The following is a 16,645-nucleotide window of genomic DNA, read 5'->3' as shown; positions in this document are numbered from 1 at the left end:
TTCTCTTCCTTCCTTTCTCATAGTCTTTCTCCTCCTTCCTTTCTTTTTTCCTTCCTTCTTTCTATTCTTTTTTCTTCCTTTCTTACACATTCTTTCTTTCTTCCTTTCTTATATTTTCTTTCTTCTTCTCTTCCTTCCTTTCTCATAGTCTTTCTCCTCCTTCCTTCCTTTCTTCTTTCCTTCCTTCTTTCTATTCTTTTTTCTTCCTTTCTTTCTCTTCCTTTCTTATATTTTTCCTTTCTTCTTTCCCTTCTCACATTCTTTCTTTCTCTTCCTTTCTTACACATTCTTTCTTTCTTCCTTTCTTACACATTCTTTCTTTCTTCTTCTCTTCCTTCCTTTCTCATAGTCTTTCTCCTCCTTTCTTCCTTTCTTCTTTCCTTCCTTCTTTCTATTCTTTTTTCTTCCTTTCTTTCTCTTCCTTTCTTATATTTTTCCTTTCTTCTTTCCCTCCTCACATTCTTTCTTTCTCTTCCTTTCTTACACATTCTTTCTTTCTTCCTTTCTTATATTTTCTTTCTTCTTCTCTTCCTTCCTTTCTCATAGTCTTTCTCCTCCTTCCTTTCTTTCTTCCTGCCTCCAGCTCCTGGTTCAGTGCCTGCCACATAGCGTTCATTTCATATATGTTTGGTGAATTACACTGGAAAATGTATGGCCCTGAGGGTGGAAGGCAATAGGGGCCACCTGACTGCTGTTGGCACCCCTCTCTGGGTCCTCACTGAGTGTCCGCAAGCAGATGTTTATCAGGCTTGTTATGGAGGTATTCCCTTGAGGCACAAGTCAGACTAGCTGATTTCTGACGACCCTTCTCATTTGTGAAAATCTTTCTGATTTTTAAAAAGATTAAGTCTGATTACTCGTCTAGCTTCCTTAATCTACTCTGTTCCTCTGACCTGCTTTTCTATTTTTTTAAACCAATCACCAATTGTTTCGATGATTCCTGCTTTACCGTTGAATTTGTGGTGACATCGTAAACAAATTAACAGATCAAGGAAGAAAATCTCTTTCACAACAACGGGTAGGGGAAGAGTTCATGACCAGCCAATGGAGAGAAAAGACAGAAGAGAAAATGGACAATTTTGATTACATAAAATTGAAAAGGTTTTGCACGAGGAAAATCATTATAGTTAAAATTAGAAGGGAAATAGTTAACTGGGAACAAAATCTTGGGAGCGAGTTTGTCTAAAAAAGGTCTGATATTCAAGATGTTTAGGGACCTAACTCAAATATATAAGAATGATAGACATTTCCCCAAGAAAGAAATGGCTGAAGTATACGAACAGGCAGGTGTCAAAAGAAGAAATTCAATCTATTAACAACCATATGTTTTTTAAATGCCCCAAAACAGTAATAATTAAAGAGATGGGAATTAAACCATCTCTGAGGTTCTACTTCACACCTATCAGATTGGTGAGGGTGAAAAAAATGGAAATGTCAAGTATTGGAGGGACTGAGGATAAAGAACATTAATGTACTGTTGGTGACTTATTAGTCGAGCCATTCTGGTAAGCGATCTAGGGCTGCTAGGTGGTGCAGTAGATAGAGCACTGGCCCTGAAGTCAGGAGGACCTGAGTTCAAATCCAGTCTCAGAGCAGACACTTGATACTTACTAGCTGTGTGACCCTAGGCAAGTCACTTAACCCCAATTGCCTCGCCAAAAAACCAAACAAACAAACAAAGTCAATATGCATGATCTTCTACCTAATAACACCACAAATAGGGTTATACTCAAGGGTTTTTTGTTGCTGTTGTTCAGTCCTTTCAGTTGTGCCTGACCCTCCATGATCCCACTGGGGGTCTTCTTGGCAAAGATATTGGAGTGGTTTTCCATTTCCTTCTCCAGTTTATTTTGCTGATGAAGAAATAGGATTAAGTGACTTGCTCAAGGTCACACAGCTAATAAGTATCTGAAGCTGGATTTGAACTCAGGAAGATGAGTCTTCCTGACTCCAGGTCCAGCACTCTATCCATTGTACTACCTAGCTGCCCTATTACCTCAAGGAGGTAGAATAAGTTTACAGCCACATTTTTTGTTATAGCAAAGAATTGGGGGGGAAAAAAGAGGTGGTCATCAACTGGGGAATGGCCAAACAAATCATGATATATGAATATAATGAAATATTTTTATGTCATAAGAAATTATGAGTTTCAGAGAAACCTGGGAAGACATATGAATAGACACAGGATGAAGTGAGCTGAATCAACAGAAAAGTTCATACCGAAACAACTACACTGTGAAAAAAACAACTTGGAAAGACCTGAGAACTCTGAACCACATAGTGATCAGTGAAAACCCCACAGGACCAGCGATCAAGCAGCCGACGACTCACATCCAGACGAAGCAATGATGGACCTAGTGTGCAGAATGAGGATACACATTGTTGAACTTGGGGTGTATGCATTTGCTTTGCTTTGTAATGCTCATTTGTTATAAGGATTATGCTTTTCCCTTTTTAAAAAAAAAAAAAGAAGGGGAGGGGATGGGAAGCTAGCAATTGTGTTGGGAAAAAACCAAGAAGAAATAAAAAAGGATCATCAAAGCATCTTTCAAGAATCCGCAGAAAAGACCAGAGGGAAGTACAGAAAGAAACAGACAAAAAGAACAGTTTTGAAAGTAGCATGTTGAATTTAATAGATTTATTTTTAAAGCAAGCTGCCCAGAAGAGAGATTCAGTTTCACACGAACCTACTTTGCATATGGAAATGTCCTCTCTTTTATATATTCATTAAATAAGAACTTTTAAATGACATCTAAAAAAAATAAATGGTATAATTTGAGGTCTGATAGCACCACTATTGCTTCATTATTCTTTTTTTCCCATTACTTCCCTTGAGCTTGCAGAATTTTTGTTCTTCCAATTGGTGCCTATGATACTGAGGTTAAAGGACTTGCCCAAGGTCAACCAGTGAATCAGTAGGCATTTAGTGAGCACTTCCTATGTTCCAGATACTGTGCTAAACCTGGGGGGATATAAAGAAAAACACTCCCTCTCCCCCCCAAAAAAGTGAGACTTGAAACCATGTTTTCCTGACAGAGACCAGCTCTCTATTCAGTCACTTAAACAAATGGCATTTATTAAGCTCCCACCCTGTGCCAGGCACTGTGCTAAACACTGAGGCTACAAAGAAAGGCAAAAAAAAAGAAGTCCCTGTCCTCGGGAACTTCCCATTCTAATGGAGGAGACAGTGTGCAGACTACCACGTACAAACAGGATATGTGGCTGTTTACAAGCTAGGCTGGGGTTATGTCACAGGGAAGACACTAGCATTGAGGATTGTGAAAGGCTTCTTATAGAAAGTGGGATTAGAGTTGAGGCAGGAAGGAAGCCAAGAAAGCCGGGGGTGGAGAGGAGGAGGGAGGGAGAAAGGGAGAGAGGGAGAGAGGCACCGGGACGTTACGTCAAAGCTACCTTCCCACCCTTTATTTCTTTAACATGTGACCTGCAGTTGGATCAATGTAAGCTATAAGAGCACCTTGGTAGATTGTCTCCCAGAAGCGGATGCATTCTGTTGCTATTTTTAATGGAATAAATAAAAAATAGTACTTTAAATAAAATAAATTATTAATTTTGATAAATTGATTTATCAATTGATTTATTGTGGTGTTAATTAATTTAAATAAATTAATGATGTAAGAAATTAAGTAATTAGTCCTTCCTGTTATTCTATTCATGCTTGCTTATTTATTTCTTTAGAGGGTTTAGAGGACAGAACAATCCACAGTGAGAATTAGAAACACTTGATCTTCCTTCATCCACCCACTATCCAGTTTTGAAATCTTTCAATAATCTTGGCAAGTCTCTGGATCTGGCCTGGTCTCTGGCTTCTGCTCAAAGGCTTCCAATAACACAGCACTGCCTTGCCTCTTACAACAACTTGCTTCTTCTTTAGGCAGCTTGAAGGACTTTCCAATGCTGACCTGAAATCTGCCTCCCTATTGCTTCTGCACAGTGGTTCTAGTTCTGCCCATTGGAAACACACAGGACAGCTCCTTCTTCCACAAGAAAGACCTTCAAGGACATGTCATGTCAATGGATGCCTCCACAAACATCAATCTCAGTCCACCTATGACTCAGTAAACTTTAAACTGAGAGGTTCTGTGTCCAGTCCAGGGGGAAGACTTTCTTATTTAAGCCAGGTTGGTCCATGGATGACAAACAAGTCTGCCAGGACATGAAATCTTTCCAGTTCAGTAGGACCACAAGGCATAACCTTCAACAAACTCAATGTCAACTCCACACCAAATTGAAGCCTTGGAGCAGAACCTTAGTGGATGAGGCATTTAAATATTTAAAGAATATTTAAAGAAATATTTACATTTATTTAAAGAAAACTGATGAGAAGCATTATGGTGTAATGGGGTTGAGATCTACCATGGGACTTGAGAAGGCTGGATTCAAGTATCACGTCTGACATTTGCATTCTTTGTGGCCTTTATGTCATCACTTAACTTCTTAATGGCCCAGGCAATTCTAAGACTGTAAATATTGTTAATCTGTATTGTTGTGCAGTGGTATTGTTAATACCGGGTATGTGAACTTTATATATATATATATATATATATATATATATATATATATATATATATATATATATATATATATGTATGTATTTTATAACTTTAATATAGTCAGTTTCCTCTGTAATCCTATGTGCAGAGCCAGAATGCTTGTTGACTTGAAGACTTTATTTTATGCATTTACCTGTATAATAAATTTAAATTCCTAAGGAGTCCATAGGCTTTCCCAGTATCTATGACATATACAAAAAAATTAAGAACTTCTTTCTGAAAAGGAAGGAAGGAAGGAGGGAAAGAAGGAGGGAAGGAAGGAGGGAGGGAAGGAGGGAAGGAAGGAGGGAAGGAAAGGAAGGAAGGAAGGAAGGCAGGAAGGCAGGAAGGAAGGAAGGAAGGAAGGAAGGAAGGAAGGAAGGAAGGAAGGAAGGAAGGAAGGAAGGAAGGAAGGAAGGAAGGAAGGAAGGAAGGAAGGAAGGAAGGAAGGAAGGAGGGAGGGAAGGAAGGAGGGAGGGAAAGGAGGGAGGGAGGGAGGGAAGAAGGATCCTAGTCATTTCTCACCATATCTTCTCATTTTCTAGGATAAATATTCCTGGCCCCTACAACAGTGTATACACTATGGTTTCCAAGTCAATTAATGAGCATTTATTAAGCGTCTGCCATATGCCAGACATTGTGTCCCCTCCATCCCAGTTCCCATGGAGAGCAAGACAGGTCAGCTGATGTGAGGCCGGCCAGACTGCAGCTGTGGTCAATTACGCGAGGAGCGCATCACTGCAGAGAGCCCGGCTCTGTCTCCATGGCGACCGCGCCTGCTCCCTCAGAGACTGCGGGATGGAGGCTGGGGCGGCCCCTTTTAGCGCCTCCCTCCTCTGCCGCAGTCCGGCAGCCTCAGCCAGGGGAAAGGAAGCCAGAGCTGGACCGCGAGCGGGCCGGCCGCTGGGGCCCGCAGACTCCAGCGGCCGGCCCGGCTGGAGAGGATGACTGGGCCCCCAGGGTCTCTCTTGTCCGTCCCGGACCTGCAGAGCGTTGAGACCCTGACCCTGGAGACCAGCAGCATCTTTCCGCAGAGATGCTGCTGCCGCTGCCGCCGCCGCCGCCGCCGCCGCCTCCGCCCCTGCTGCAGTGTCTTGGCTAGAGACGTAGGCCAGCCAGGTCCCCGCCCGCTTCCAGCTGTTGCCCGCCTAGGAGAAGAGCCCCCGGACCGATGGGACCCCGCCGCTGCTGCTGCTGCTGCTGCTGCGTCCCCAGAGGAAGCTGCGTCCGGAGGATTCCTCAGCCTGTGGCCCCGCGCTGGACAGCGTCTGCCCACCCTCATCCCCAACCCCCACCCCAGGAGGGCGCCCCCACCTCCCGGCGGCCGCCTGGAGCGGCTGCCACCTTGACCTTTCACCAGACGGGTTAGAGAGGTTGGGAGGCGCCCTCTCCCCGCCCTGGACCAGACTGACGGTCACCCCCTCCCTCCGCTGCAGCTGGTGCGCCTGCCCTGCCGCCCCAGGCCTGCCAGACCTGGCCAGCTTGGGTCTGGAATTCTCCAATCCCTCTCCTTCTCCATCCTTCCATCTCTCCCTTCCCCCATCCTCCCTACGCGCTCCTTTCCCATTCTTCCTCCCTCCACCCATCCCCTTTCCTATCCTCTTCTCTCCCTCTTTCCCCATCCCCTCCAGTACTCCGGGCCTAAGGTGAGATCCTGGGTCAGGTGTTGACTGTCAGGAGGGAAAATGAGGACGTGCAGCCTTGCTCACTGCTATGGGCCCTTCCGGGACAGGCCAGGGTGGGTCCCTTTCCAGGGTGGTCCCCGATGGGTCTGTAGTAACTGGGAACCTGAGGGAAAGACATGAGGATAACCCCTGGCCAGCTGGCCAACCTTCACTCAGGATCCCTGCATCCTGTCCTGGATTTAGCAATTTCCTGTAACCTGTCACCCACACCTTGAACCAATTTGACCAGCTCCAACTGGGATGATTCTATGACAAACCTGGTCCGATCTACAAAAGCTTCTGTGAACCCTTCCTGACACTGGGGTCTGCTCTGGTCCACCCCTTCTGCCCAGGGTCACATTCTGTCAGGGCCACAATGGATAGATTTGAGACCCAGATGGGCAGCTAACCTGGCTTCCTCAGTACCTGGCATGTTGGGGCTCCCAGCACCTACTCCTTCCCCTGCCAATCTGTGGGCCCTAAGGGGGCCCTTCTGCTGCCCCACACCAGTCACTCCCTGAGCTGGAGAGTCCCCAGGATTTCCAGATCCACACCTTCAATTTGTCTGGTGGAAGCTTCTGCATCAGTGACCTGGCAGCCCACTCACTCCCCTGACATTGGGAAGTGGTACATCTCTTCTGTCTTCCTGCTCTTTTTCGTCACCTATGGGCTGTACGGACTAGCTTGTTGGATCATAGGAAGGGACCAACCCTTTCTGTGCCTCTGATGGAGGAAGTATTCCTTCGGAAGGGTTGTAGTCTGGATACATTTCCACTTTGCTTCCTCCTCCTCTGAAGAGATAACTTTCTGGCACTTTGTCCTTCCTCTGTATCTGTGGTTCCTTATGTATATTAATCTTCCCATCTCCTTCCCCCTCCCATTTAACTCGATCCAGCAAGTATCTTCTAAGTGCCTAATGTGTGCCCTCCTTCAGGGACACGAAGACAAACGTGAAGCATGCCCTACCCCCAAGGAGCTGAAGGTTGTTTTGTTACACCCTCTCTGCTCTGCCCACATGCAGAAAACCTATAAGCATGGTTCATATATTTAGAGCTGGAAGGGACCTTACAGGCCATCTAGCCTGACTCCCTCATTTTACAGGTGAGGAAACTGAGGCCCAAAGCAATTAAGTGCTTGCCCAAAGTCGTCTGTCTATTTTTCTGTCTCAGCCTCTGTCTTTCCTTTTCCCTTCCCAGCACTGCCCATGACAAATGGAAATCTAGGAGGCTATAGAATGTGGAGGAGACCTTAGCTCTGGGTCTTGGGGATGTCCCCGATGGAAAAACCTCACTCCCATTTACATTCATGAGGGATGCAACAGCTCAGCCATTCTTCCAGTCCCCAGCAAGGTATAGACAACATTCATTCCATCTGGATAGAGGAAGAAGCTCCTTATTTGGGGGGGGGGGACACCAAAGCTCCTTACGACCTGCTGTTAATGGTATTTCATTGTGTGAAATGTCTTTATTACAATCCCCAGATGAAACTCCCTGGAGGAAGGAAAGAGTTCAAGCAGACAGTCCAGTTGGGCCCAAGGCAAGAGGAGGCAAAGTGTTCAAGTAAAACTTGGGTTCATTGAACTCTCATTGGCTTGTTGTGCTATCTTTGGATTTGGGTGATTGGGTTCAAATAAGTTGAATGGGATTCATTCTGGGGATTGCAACCCAGAGTTGAAGAGGTGATGGGGAAAAGGGAAGAGGGAATAGAAGGGAAGAGAGATACCTATGAGAATGATAACGACTTGAGGTTGGTTGGTTGGTTTTCAGCAAGAATTGGGTTGGGAACTTTATTCACTCTTCCAGTCTGTATTTGTTTTTGTATAACAAGCTGATAAAAATAAACTCGAAGGATTGTGATAGTCAAAAAATTCATCATCTTGTGACCCAGCTGGTGATGACTTTACCTAGGTTGGTCACCAGACAAGAGGCACATGGTCTAACCATCATCCCAGGGTGGGACCATACTTGGAGCCTTTGGGGCTTGGTAGAGAAATATGGGGCACTGGTGGGTCATAATTATGAGTGGGCAGAGCCAGGAGTGATGGGAGGAAGTTGCCAAGAAGTAAATTTAAGTTGGATGGCAAGAAAAAAATTTCCTAATAATTTAATGCTGCCCCAAATTAGAATAGACTGCCTGAGGAGTTAATGGGTTCTCTCTCCTTGGAGGTCTTCAGGCAAAGGCTAAATTGTAGGGTTGAACTGGTTGAACTAGATTGATTTGGGGTCTCACTCTAAGATGCTACAATTATGTCTTTCATTATTATATGTAACATGGGTTGTGCAAAGCACAGGCAGATGTTTTCTGTATGCTTCCTGTCAACTGTGTTCATTCTTGTTCTTTTCCCTATCTGAAATCACAGATAGAGAGATGCTAGGGATCAAATAGGGAAAAAAAAACAAATATGAGGTATACTTCCAGTGGACATTTAGGAGCTTGCTACTGGCCACGTGTGATTTTTGTCAGTGAGGGCTTGCACTCTACAGTGCCATCTTCTCTGTATCTATCTTGTTTGAATTGATTTTTACATGTATATACATATATATATACATATATGGTCTCCCACAGGGACTATTTTTGCTTTTTTCTTATCTCCAGCACTTAACACAGTGCTTGGCACATAGTAAATGTTTAATAAAGGTTTGTTGATTTATTAAAGATGTCTCTAATTCTCTGCTGAGCTAGAAGTACTCAGCAGACACAGGATTATCAAGAGCTTTCTTCCTTTCCCACTGTGAATCATGTAAACTGATTCCAGCTGGGTCCCCAGAGTTGGGTGGGGGAAGGGGCAGTTGCCCTGAATCCCACCTGACCTCCATGCAGCCAGTTCATGGCTGCCCCTACCTTTATTGTGTTTGTTCTTTCCTGACCTTAGTAGAATTAGTAATCCCAGCCACCCTACTTTCACTGTATTTGTTCTTTCTGGATTTTAGTAAAACTAGTATGCCAATGGGCACATGTACAGAACTGGCAGTGACTTTGTGAATTCCAGAACATCTGAAAGATGACTTGGGAGTCTTCTAATTCCAAGATGTTATATTCCCATAACAGAGATGGATGGTGGCAGGAGCTTCTGTATCAGTGAGGGTGGCCATCAACAAAAGAACTGGCCCATGTTGTCAACAAAGAAGTTGCAGGAGTGGTTGGACAATGCAATGCTGAGGTGAAATAAAGAGAGAGCGAGAGAAAGAGAGAGAGGGAAAATTAACCAACAGTATTGCAGAGCTTATTTATGTTCTGGTGAGGCTAAAATGTTTGCCTCTCACTTTATTATGATTGTAATTACAAATTATCAAATCCTATTAACTGTGTAAATATGCACTATAATTCTTCCATGTTTAATTATAACTCTAGCTATAAGTTAAGTTCCCAAATCCTGTTAAACCTGTTAATTCTGTAACTATGTGCTATAATTCTTCCACATTTAGTTGTAACTCTGCCTAGGAGTTCCTGAATCCTGTCAAACCTGTTCTGTAAATGTGTGCTATGATTCTTCTATGTTTAGTTGTAACTCTGGCTATAATATAAGTTCCTGAATCCTGTTAAACCTGTTAATTCTGCGAATGTGTGCTATGATTCTTCCATTTTTAGTTGTAACTCTAGTGCTGTTAGTTTCTGAATCCTGTTAAACCTGTTAACTCTGCAAATGTGTGCTGTAATTCTTCCATGTCTTTAACATTTATTTCTGTATAGGAATAAACTACTTGTTCAAAACCTAAGCAAAATAAGTACACTAGTCTCTCTACCACATTGGACCTGCCTACAGCCAGCAGAGAAAAGCAAAGAGAAACGAAGTCTCAACGTTGATATTTGAAACTAGCCTTTATTATACTCCCTTATGCCACTAGCTATCTCTAATCAAGTAAAATGTGGAGGGACACAACCAGGAGACTAGGCAATAATGCTCTAACAATAGCCTGCAGGAATTGTTGCATCAATCAATAGCTCACCAAGAAATCTAGGGCTTTTAGTGTCCAATAGCAGCCCCAAAGCCTAAATCTCCTCTTACTAAGGTAAAATAGGACACATTCCAAATAAGTGGGATAGAATGCATTCCAGACCATCATTTCCCTATAATTATCTCTTCTATCTACATCAGAAGGGACCTCAAGAGGTATGGGGATGGGAGCAGGAAAGGGAGAGGAGAGTATTATCTTAATCCAGGACAATCTGCCTTTCCAGATACTGCCCCATACACACACACACCCACACCCAAAAATCATAGGAATAATGATGAAACACGATAAAAAAAATTTATCCTACAAATAATGAGCAAATCAAATAAAAATTGCTTAGATACAACATATTCTGCAATCTAGGAGCAGCAAGGGACATCAACTGAAGCAACAAAAAAGTAGAATAAATGTAGATGGGCAAAGATCATTAACAATGAAATCAACAAATAAGTTCAGTTTATAAGAATTTTTTTTAATGTATTTCAATGATGTCAATGCAGGATAAAAAAAGCAGACTTGGTAGATAAATTATGAAGATTAAACCTTAACTGTATTGGGATCCCAGAAAAAAATCAAAAATGCAAAGAAGAGTTAAGAAAAGAATAGAAGCTATATCTTTTTTGGAGAAATAATTATAGAAAACTTCCCAGAGTAGTCGAGACCAGGTGATGCTCAAAATTTGGAAAAGAATTCACAGGAACCAATTGTAGATAACCCTAAAATTTAAATCTGCAAATTATAATCATCAAATTTTACAATTCCAAGTAATTACTGAAAATTTGAGAAAGAAAAAAAGAAATCTCCCATCAGAATTTCCTCACATTAAAGATCTTCAATGATTTTTCAGTGCATTTGTCATTTCGATGTTGTGTTACCTCCAGTCTTACAGATCAAAACTCATCCACATCTTCTCATCCTTGACAACTCACCCATATCTTCCCATAAGCCCTTGCAGGAAGTCCATCCACTGTGCTGTGAGTCTCCCTCTAGATCTCTTGACATTGCATCATATGTTCCAGTCATATATTTTTCTATCATCCTTTAAACTCTCCAGCACAATTATTCATTAACAAAATGGTACAACCTAAACATGGCCACCATGTGCCCCCTATTGACTTTTGGGTGATTCCAAACTTTAAATTCTTCAAAGTCTGTGATTCCATAATTCACAGACATAGGGCAGCACCAGAAGAATATTAATGCTTTTTAAAAAAATGAAAATGAAAATAACAGTAGAATAACAATAAAAACAATCAAACAAATGGGTCTTTGCTTTGGGAAACTCCAGAATAAGAATGGAATACATATTCACTTAAAGCAATAAAATTCCATAAGCCAATTACCAACTAATATTAGCAATATTTAAGTTTATACAAAGTAAGTTCTGTTAGTTTTTAAAAGAAAAGCAGCAGATTACATCTTAGTATAAAGTACTGTGAAGTCAAGTCCATGTCTATTATGTCAAGTAATGGCTAGTATGATTAATGAAAAAGAGAAAAAGAATATATATATATATATATATACACTATATATATGTAAATGTCTAAGAGTATGCATACATTTTGGATCACTTAACTGGTTAAAGTTGACAAGAAACAGTAACCAAGGGAGATGGGGGTGGGTTAGGTAAAAGAAAGGAAATGGGGATTCTGTATACAAAACTCCTATCTTCAACAAAATTGTAGTCAACCCTTAAGAAACTTAAAAAAAAAAAATTAAAGACCAGCATAGTACACTTTATTGTTGAAATAGCAGTAGACATTGTGTGAGTCCAAAGGAAGTGCATGGTTGGTCTATGGATCATCCCTCCTTCTTACTACATGACCAACCTACCTTTCATTCTACTCATGTATGTAGATGTTAAAAATATGGGCTTTTATCTCAGAAAAAAGCTTAAGACTATTACATTCCCTAAAGATAATCCAACCTTTTCCCCTCTTCCTCCTATACAATTTTGGCCCAACTTATTCTCCACTTGTAGGTTCTGTCAAAATTATAGGGACTGAAGGACCAGCTCTAGGTGTTTTCCATTCAACTGAAGAGCTGGACAATAAGCATTCTTCTTCTGTTTGGATGTTAATTCATCCATTAATAGGCACCTGCCCCTCACTGAGCTATCTCCAGTCATCCTGATGCATATCTAGCCGCTGGACCCAGATGGCTCTGGAGAAGAAAGTGAGGATGGTGACCTTGCACAACCCTCCCTCACTCACAACAAAGTCGATTGCAAGTCATGTCGTCATCTCCCTGATGTTGTAGTCCTCTTCAAGAATGAAGCCCTAACACAACCTTTGAGTAGTCCATTCTGCCTGAATGGGGACCCAGCTTGACAGTTCTAGTTAGGTAACTCAGTTCATCCTCTGCTGTCCTCTTACTTTATCTGAGGGTGTTCTGCCCAAAGGAAGGTCAATTTTGATAACCAAAAGCCACCTACTTAACTTGGGGTTTACTGCTAGATTTCTCTCGCAAAGGCCAAGCCTTAAACCCAATTCACTCTGGAACTCATAGATTGGACAACAAAAGGTCCCTGCCCAAGCACCATTTAATGGTTATTTTGGGGGCCCTCTTGGCTCAGAGTAAATGTAAATAGGAACTGTTTCTCTTTTGGCCAGCAACCCTGGGGGGCTTCCCCTCCCAGTTTGATTTTTTTTATTAAAGGGGCCATCCCTTGACTCGCTTCTCAAAGAGGCCTATTCACTGAATGAGTGTTATATCACTCAAAGTGAGAACCTGAAAAGACCTTAGCTTAAAAGGGCCAGGGTCAGCCATTGCATCCCGAGCTATCTCCAGTTGTCCTGATGAATATCTGGCCACTGGACCCAGATGGCTCTGGAGAAGAAAATGAGGCTGGTGACTTTGCACAGCTCTCCCTCACTTAAATCCAAGTCCACTGTGAGTCATATCATCACCTCCCTGATGTCATGGTCCTCTTCGAGAATGAAGGACAAACACAACAACCTTCCTCTCGACTGTTCTCACCACCTCAGCTTAACCTCTGTAGCTGGATTCCCTTGCTCTATTGCAATTTTCCATGTTCTTGTGCCCTTCTGATGTGAGAGGGGGGAGGGCAAGAAGATTAATCCCCTCTTTCTTTTGCTATGCTCTCCAAGAGTCACGAGGGAAAAGATGAGCTCTCAAGATCTAGGTTCTTCCCCTAGAACTCTCTTCTCCACAGCTTTTTGGAAAGTAGAGTCATCTCTTGTGCTTTTAGACCTCAATCCTTCCTTTTCGATCATGTCAGTGGAGTATGTGGAGAAAAATGCAGAAAGGCAGGTTCACTGAATTTGCCAATCCAATCCCCCTCCAAATTTCTTGAACCTTTTGTGCGCAAATGAGCCACAGAAGAGCTGAAAAACGCACACTCTTACATCTCATTGTTTCTCTTATCTGCCCTATATATCCTAATCAAGCAAGTTAGGGGACTTAACCAATCAGCAGTCCCCCCAGTCAGCCCCCCTCCCCACTATTTATGGAACCCCTCTTTGATTTGGGCTTTTCTTGAATATCCACAAAATTGTCAAATACCTTTCAAGTCTACATCTCCTTGTTTAAAACCTCATATTATACTAATAATCAGAATACCATCAAACGAAGTTATCTCTGTTGTTACATCTTTGCAGAAATCTTAGATATTATGACATAGGCATAAGACATTTTGCTGGAGGGTAGCCTGTAAGTCAGCATTTTGTTCCGCTGAATCAAATGCTTCTTTTAAAAAAAAGTCAACAATAAGCATAGTAGGTTCTGGCATTCTCTACCCCTTTCAACCAAATGTGTGACTGTAAATATGTGATATACTGTAGACTACCTTTGATCAAAGCTTGACTATTCTCATCGCTTCAGCAAAAATACTAAACCCTAAATCCACATATAAATTATTCTCAGAAAAACTTTTAATAGATACAAAAATAAGCATCCTGGTCAGTGGTTATTAAAATATTGATCTAGAATTATGTCATAGAATCTCAGTTCGTGAAAAGTTGTAGTTGCAGCACTGGTAACGATATCAGATAACTAAGTACCAACCAGCATGCATCCAAAGAGTCTGAAAAGAATGTTGGTTTTGTTCAAAGAAATAATAAAAAACGAACATTTAACCATTATTAATATGTGTGCAACAAATAATCCAGCAGGTAAATCCATGAAAGGAAGGCAAACAGCAATTTGAGTATAACTAGTTTTTTTTATGGTAGTTCTAGTAAGGGATTTCAATGTCTCACTATCAGAATGTGACAAATCTAGTAGAAAAACATCTCAAATATGAACCGTTTACTAAATGTTAATGAATCAACAAACATTTATTAAGCACCCACTATATGATTAATAAAATAAGACTAAGAACAATTCAAGTAGAATTGGGTTTTTAAATGGTAGTCCCAGAAAAGACTTCAATACCCCATTATCAGAATATGATAAATCTGGTAGGAAAAAAAACTCAAATATGAACCATTTATTAAATATCGATGAATCAACAATCATTTTTTAAGCACTGACTATGTGCCAGGCATTATGCTAGGCACTGGGGATACCAATATCAAAGTGAATCAGTCCCTGCCCTCAAGGAGTTCACATTCTATGAGGGGAAACAACCTATACATGTGTTATTTATACAAAATATAAATGATGGGAGGGGGCTGCTAGCAACTGAGGGCATCAGGAAGTGCCTCGTGTATAAGGTAGTGCTTGAGCTAAGTTTTGAAGGAGATTAGGGATTTGAGGAAGTGAAAGTGAGAAGGGAGTGCAAGAAGGGACAGTCATGGCAAAAGCATAAAGACAGAAATTAAAGTGTCATGTATAAAGAATGGTAAGAAGACCAATTTGACTGTACCATCGAGTGCATAAAGGGAAATTATGCATAATGACATTTGATAGTTAGGTTGGAGCCAGGTTGCAAAAGACATTATAAATGTCAAGTGGAGTTCATGCTAGAGTAATAGGAAGCCACTGAAATGTTTTGAGTAGATGAATACCATAGTTAGACCTGCACTTTAGGAAGATAATTTTAGTGACTTTGTGGAGAATGGATTGGAAAGGTGAGAAACTTGAGAAAGGGAGACCAATCAGAAGATTTCAGCAATAGCCCAGGTGAGAGGTGAAGATGGTCTGAACTAGAGTGGTGAGTATGTGACTAGAGAGAAGGGTCAAGATGTATGGGGGTAGAAAGGACAGGATTTAGCAAATGCTTTTTAATAAATTAAAGAGATAGTCTATTATGTCCAAAGGATTGATAAATAATGAACATTTGACCATGATTAAATTGTGTGCAACAAATAATTCAGCAATTAAATACATGAAAGGAAGGTTGGCAGCAATACAAGCAGAAATAGGTTTAAACAATTTGTAATAGTCAGCAATAGTCAACATCCCTTATCAAAATATGACAAATTTAGCTTTGTTAATCAACAAAGAAACCAAAGCTATGAACTATGTGTTGAATAAAAAGGAAAGAATGGGCGTGTGGAGAGAGTTGAATGGATAAAACCGGGAACACACGTTCTTTTCAAGTTTATACAGAAATCACAAAAATAGAAAACAGAAATGATCTATGATTTTTTTTCTGCATGAGAAATTCCCACCAGGCACACCTCAATCCACCTTTGACTTACTGAGAGGCCAAATGACTCAGGAAAGCAGCTTGGTGTGGTGGGAAAACTAATGAATTCAAAGTCAAAGAGCCTGGGTTCAAATCCCAGCCCCATACTCCCTGTATGACCTTAGAGAATCAATCAATCAAAACATATTTATCATTCTCCTACTATGTACCAGGCACTGTGCTTAGCACTGGGAATACAAGAGGCACAAGACAGTCTCTGCCCTCAGGGAGCTTACAATCTAATAGGGGAGACAATATGCAAACAAATATATACAAAGCAAGCTATACACAGGATAACTGTTGTTGTTTGTCCTTCATTTTTGAAGAGGATCAATAACAGCACAGGTGATATCCTGACCTGCACGTGAATTGAGTATAAGGGAGGCAGAATTGCACAAAGCCATCAGCCTCACTCTCTCTTCTAGAGTTAGCAGACAAAGTCCAGTAACAAGACAGAAGTCAAGAGAATCAGTGATAGTCCAGGATGCAGTGGATGACCTTGGCATCTTTGATGTCTGACTAAGCTCTAAGCACTCCACAGCACCTGCTTCAACCACATTCATGGCTGTTGGAACAAATCGTTCCCATCTGCCCATTCTGCTGGGGGAGGTCTTCACATGCTTGGGGTAGATACCTCCCCTAACTCACTGATGGATTGGAGGCCTGTCAGTTACACTCAGACTGGTTTAGTTGGACAATTAGGAAATAATTAACAGAGGGAAGGCAATGGAATTAAGAGGGAAGTCTCTTAACCTCTCTAGACATTAGTTTTCTCGTCTGTAAAATAAACGGGTTGGACTGCATGGTATCTGAAGTCCCTACCTGCTCTAAACTTGCCAGAGCTCCTAAAACAAATGGGTATCAGGCAAGATTTGAAGCCAAGAT

At 41.6% G+C, this 16,645-nt stretch overlaps 1 protein-coding gene across 3 annotated transcripts; it reads left to right on the top strand.

Annotated features, from left to right (window-relative positions):
- The first annotated feature begins 5,354 nt into the window (after nt 1-5,354).
- LOC144457478 (uncharacterized) lies at nt 5,355-7,800 on the top strand. Of its 3 annotated transcripts, none has more exons than XM_078154726.1 (3): nt 5,355-7,315; nt 7,411-7,563; nt 7,695-7,800. In XM_078154726.1, exon 1 carries the CDS (start codon nt 5,495-5,497, stop codon nt 5,897-5,899), a length of 405 nt encoding a protein of 134 aa, XP_078010852.1. In that variant the 5' UTR covers nt 5,355-5,494; the 3' UTR covers nt 5,900-7,315; nt 7,411-7,563; nt 7,695-7,800. The 3 variants fall into 3 exon arrangements, with proteins under 3 accessions (XP_078010852.1, XP_078010853.1, XP_078010851.1); XM_078154727.1 differs by having other exon boundaries at nt 7,384-7,563; XM_078154725.1 differs by having other exon boundaries at nt 5,355-7,563.
- Nucleotides 7,801-16,645: the final 8,845 nt, after the last annotated feature.

This window comes from Phascolarctos cinereus, unplaced genomic scaffold (genome assembly GCF_003287225.1).
Source record: "Phascolarctos cinereus isolate Bilbo 61053 unplaced genomic scaffold, phaCin_HiC Scaffold_5;HRSCAF=322, whole genome shotgun sequence".
In the NCBI taxonomy this organism is placed as follows: domain Eukaryota; kingdom Metazoa; phylum Chordata; class Mammalia; order Diprotodontia; family Phascolarctidae; genus Phascolarctos; species Phascolarctos cinereus.
The sequence above is the reverse complement of the archived record's forward strand: the minus strand, read 5'-3'. Positions and strand labels throughout refer to the sequence as shown.

What these genes read in the sequence shown, in the direction of transcription:
- LOC144457478 (XM_078154726.1), top strand. Translation starts at nt 5,495, where the DNA reads ATGACTGGGCCCCCAGGGTCTCTCTTGTCCGTCCCGGACCTGCAGAGC.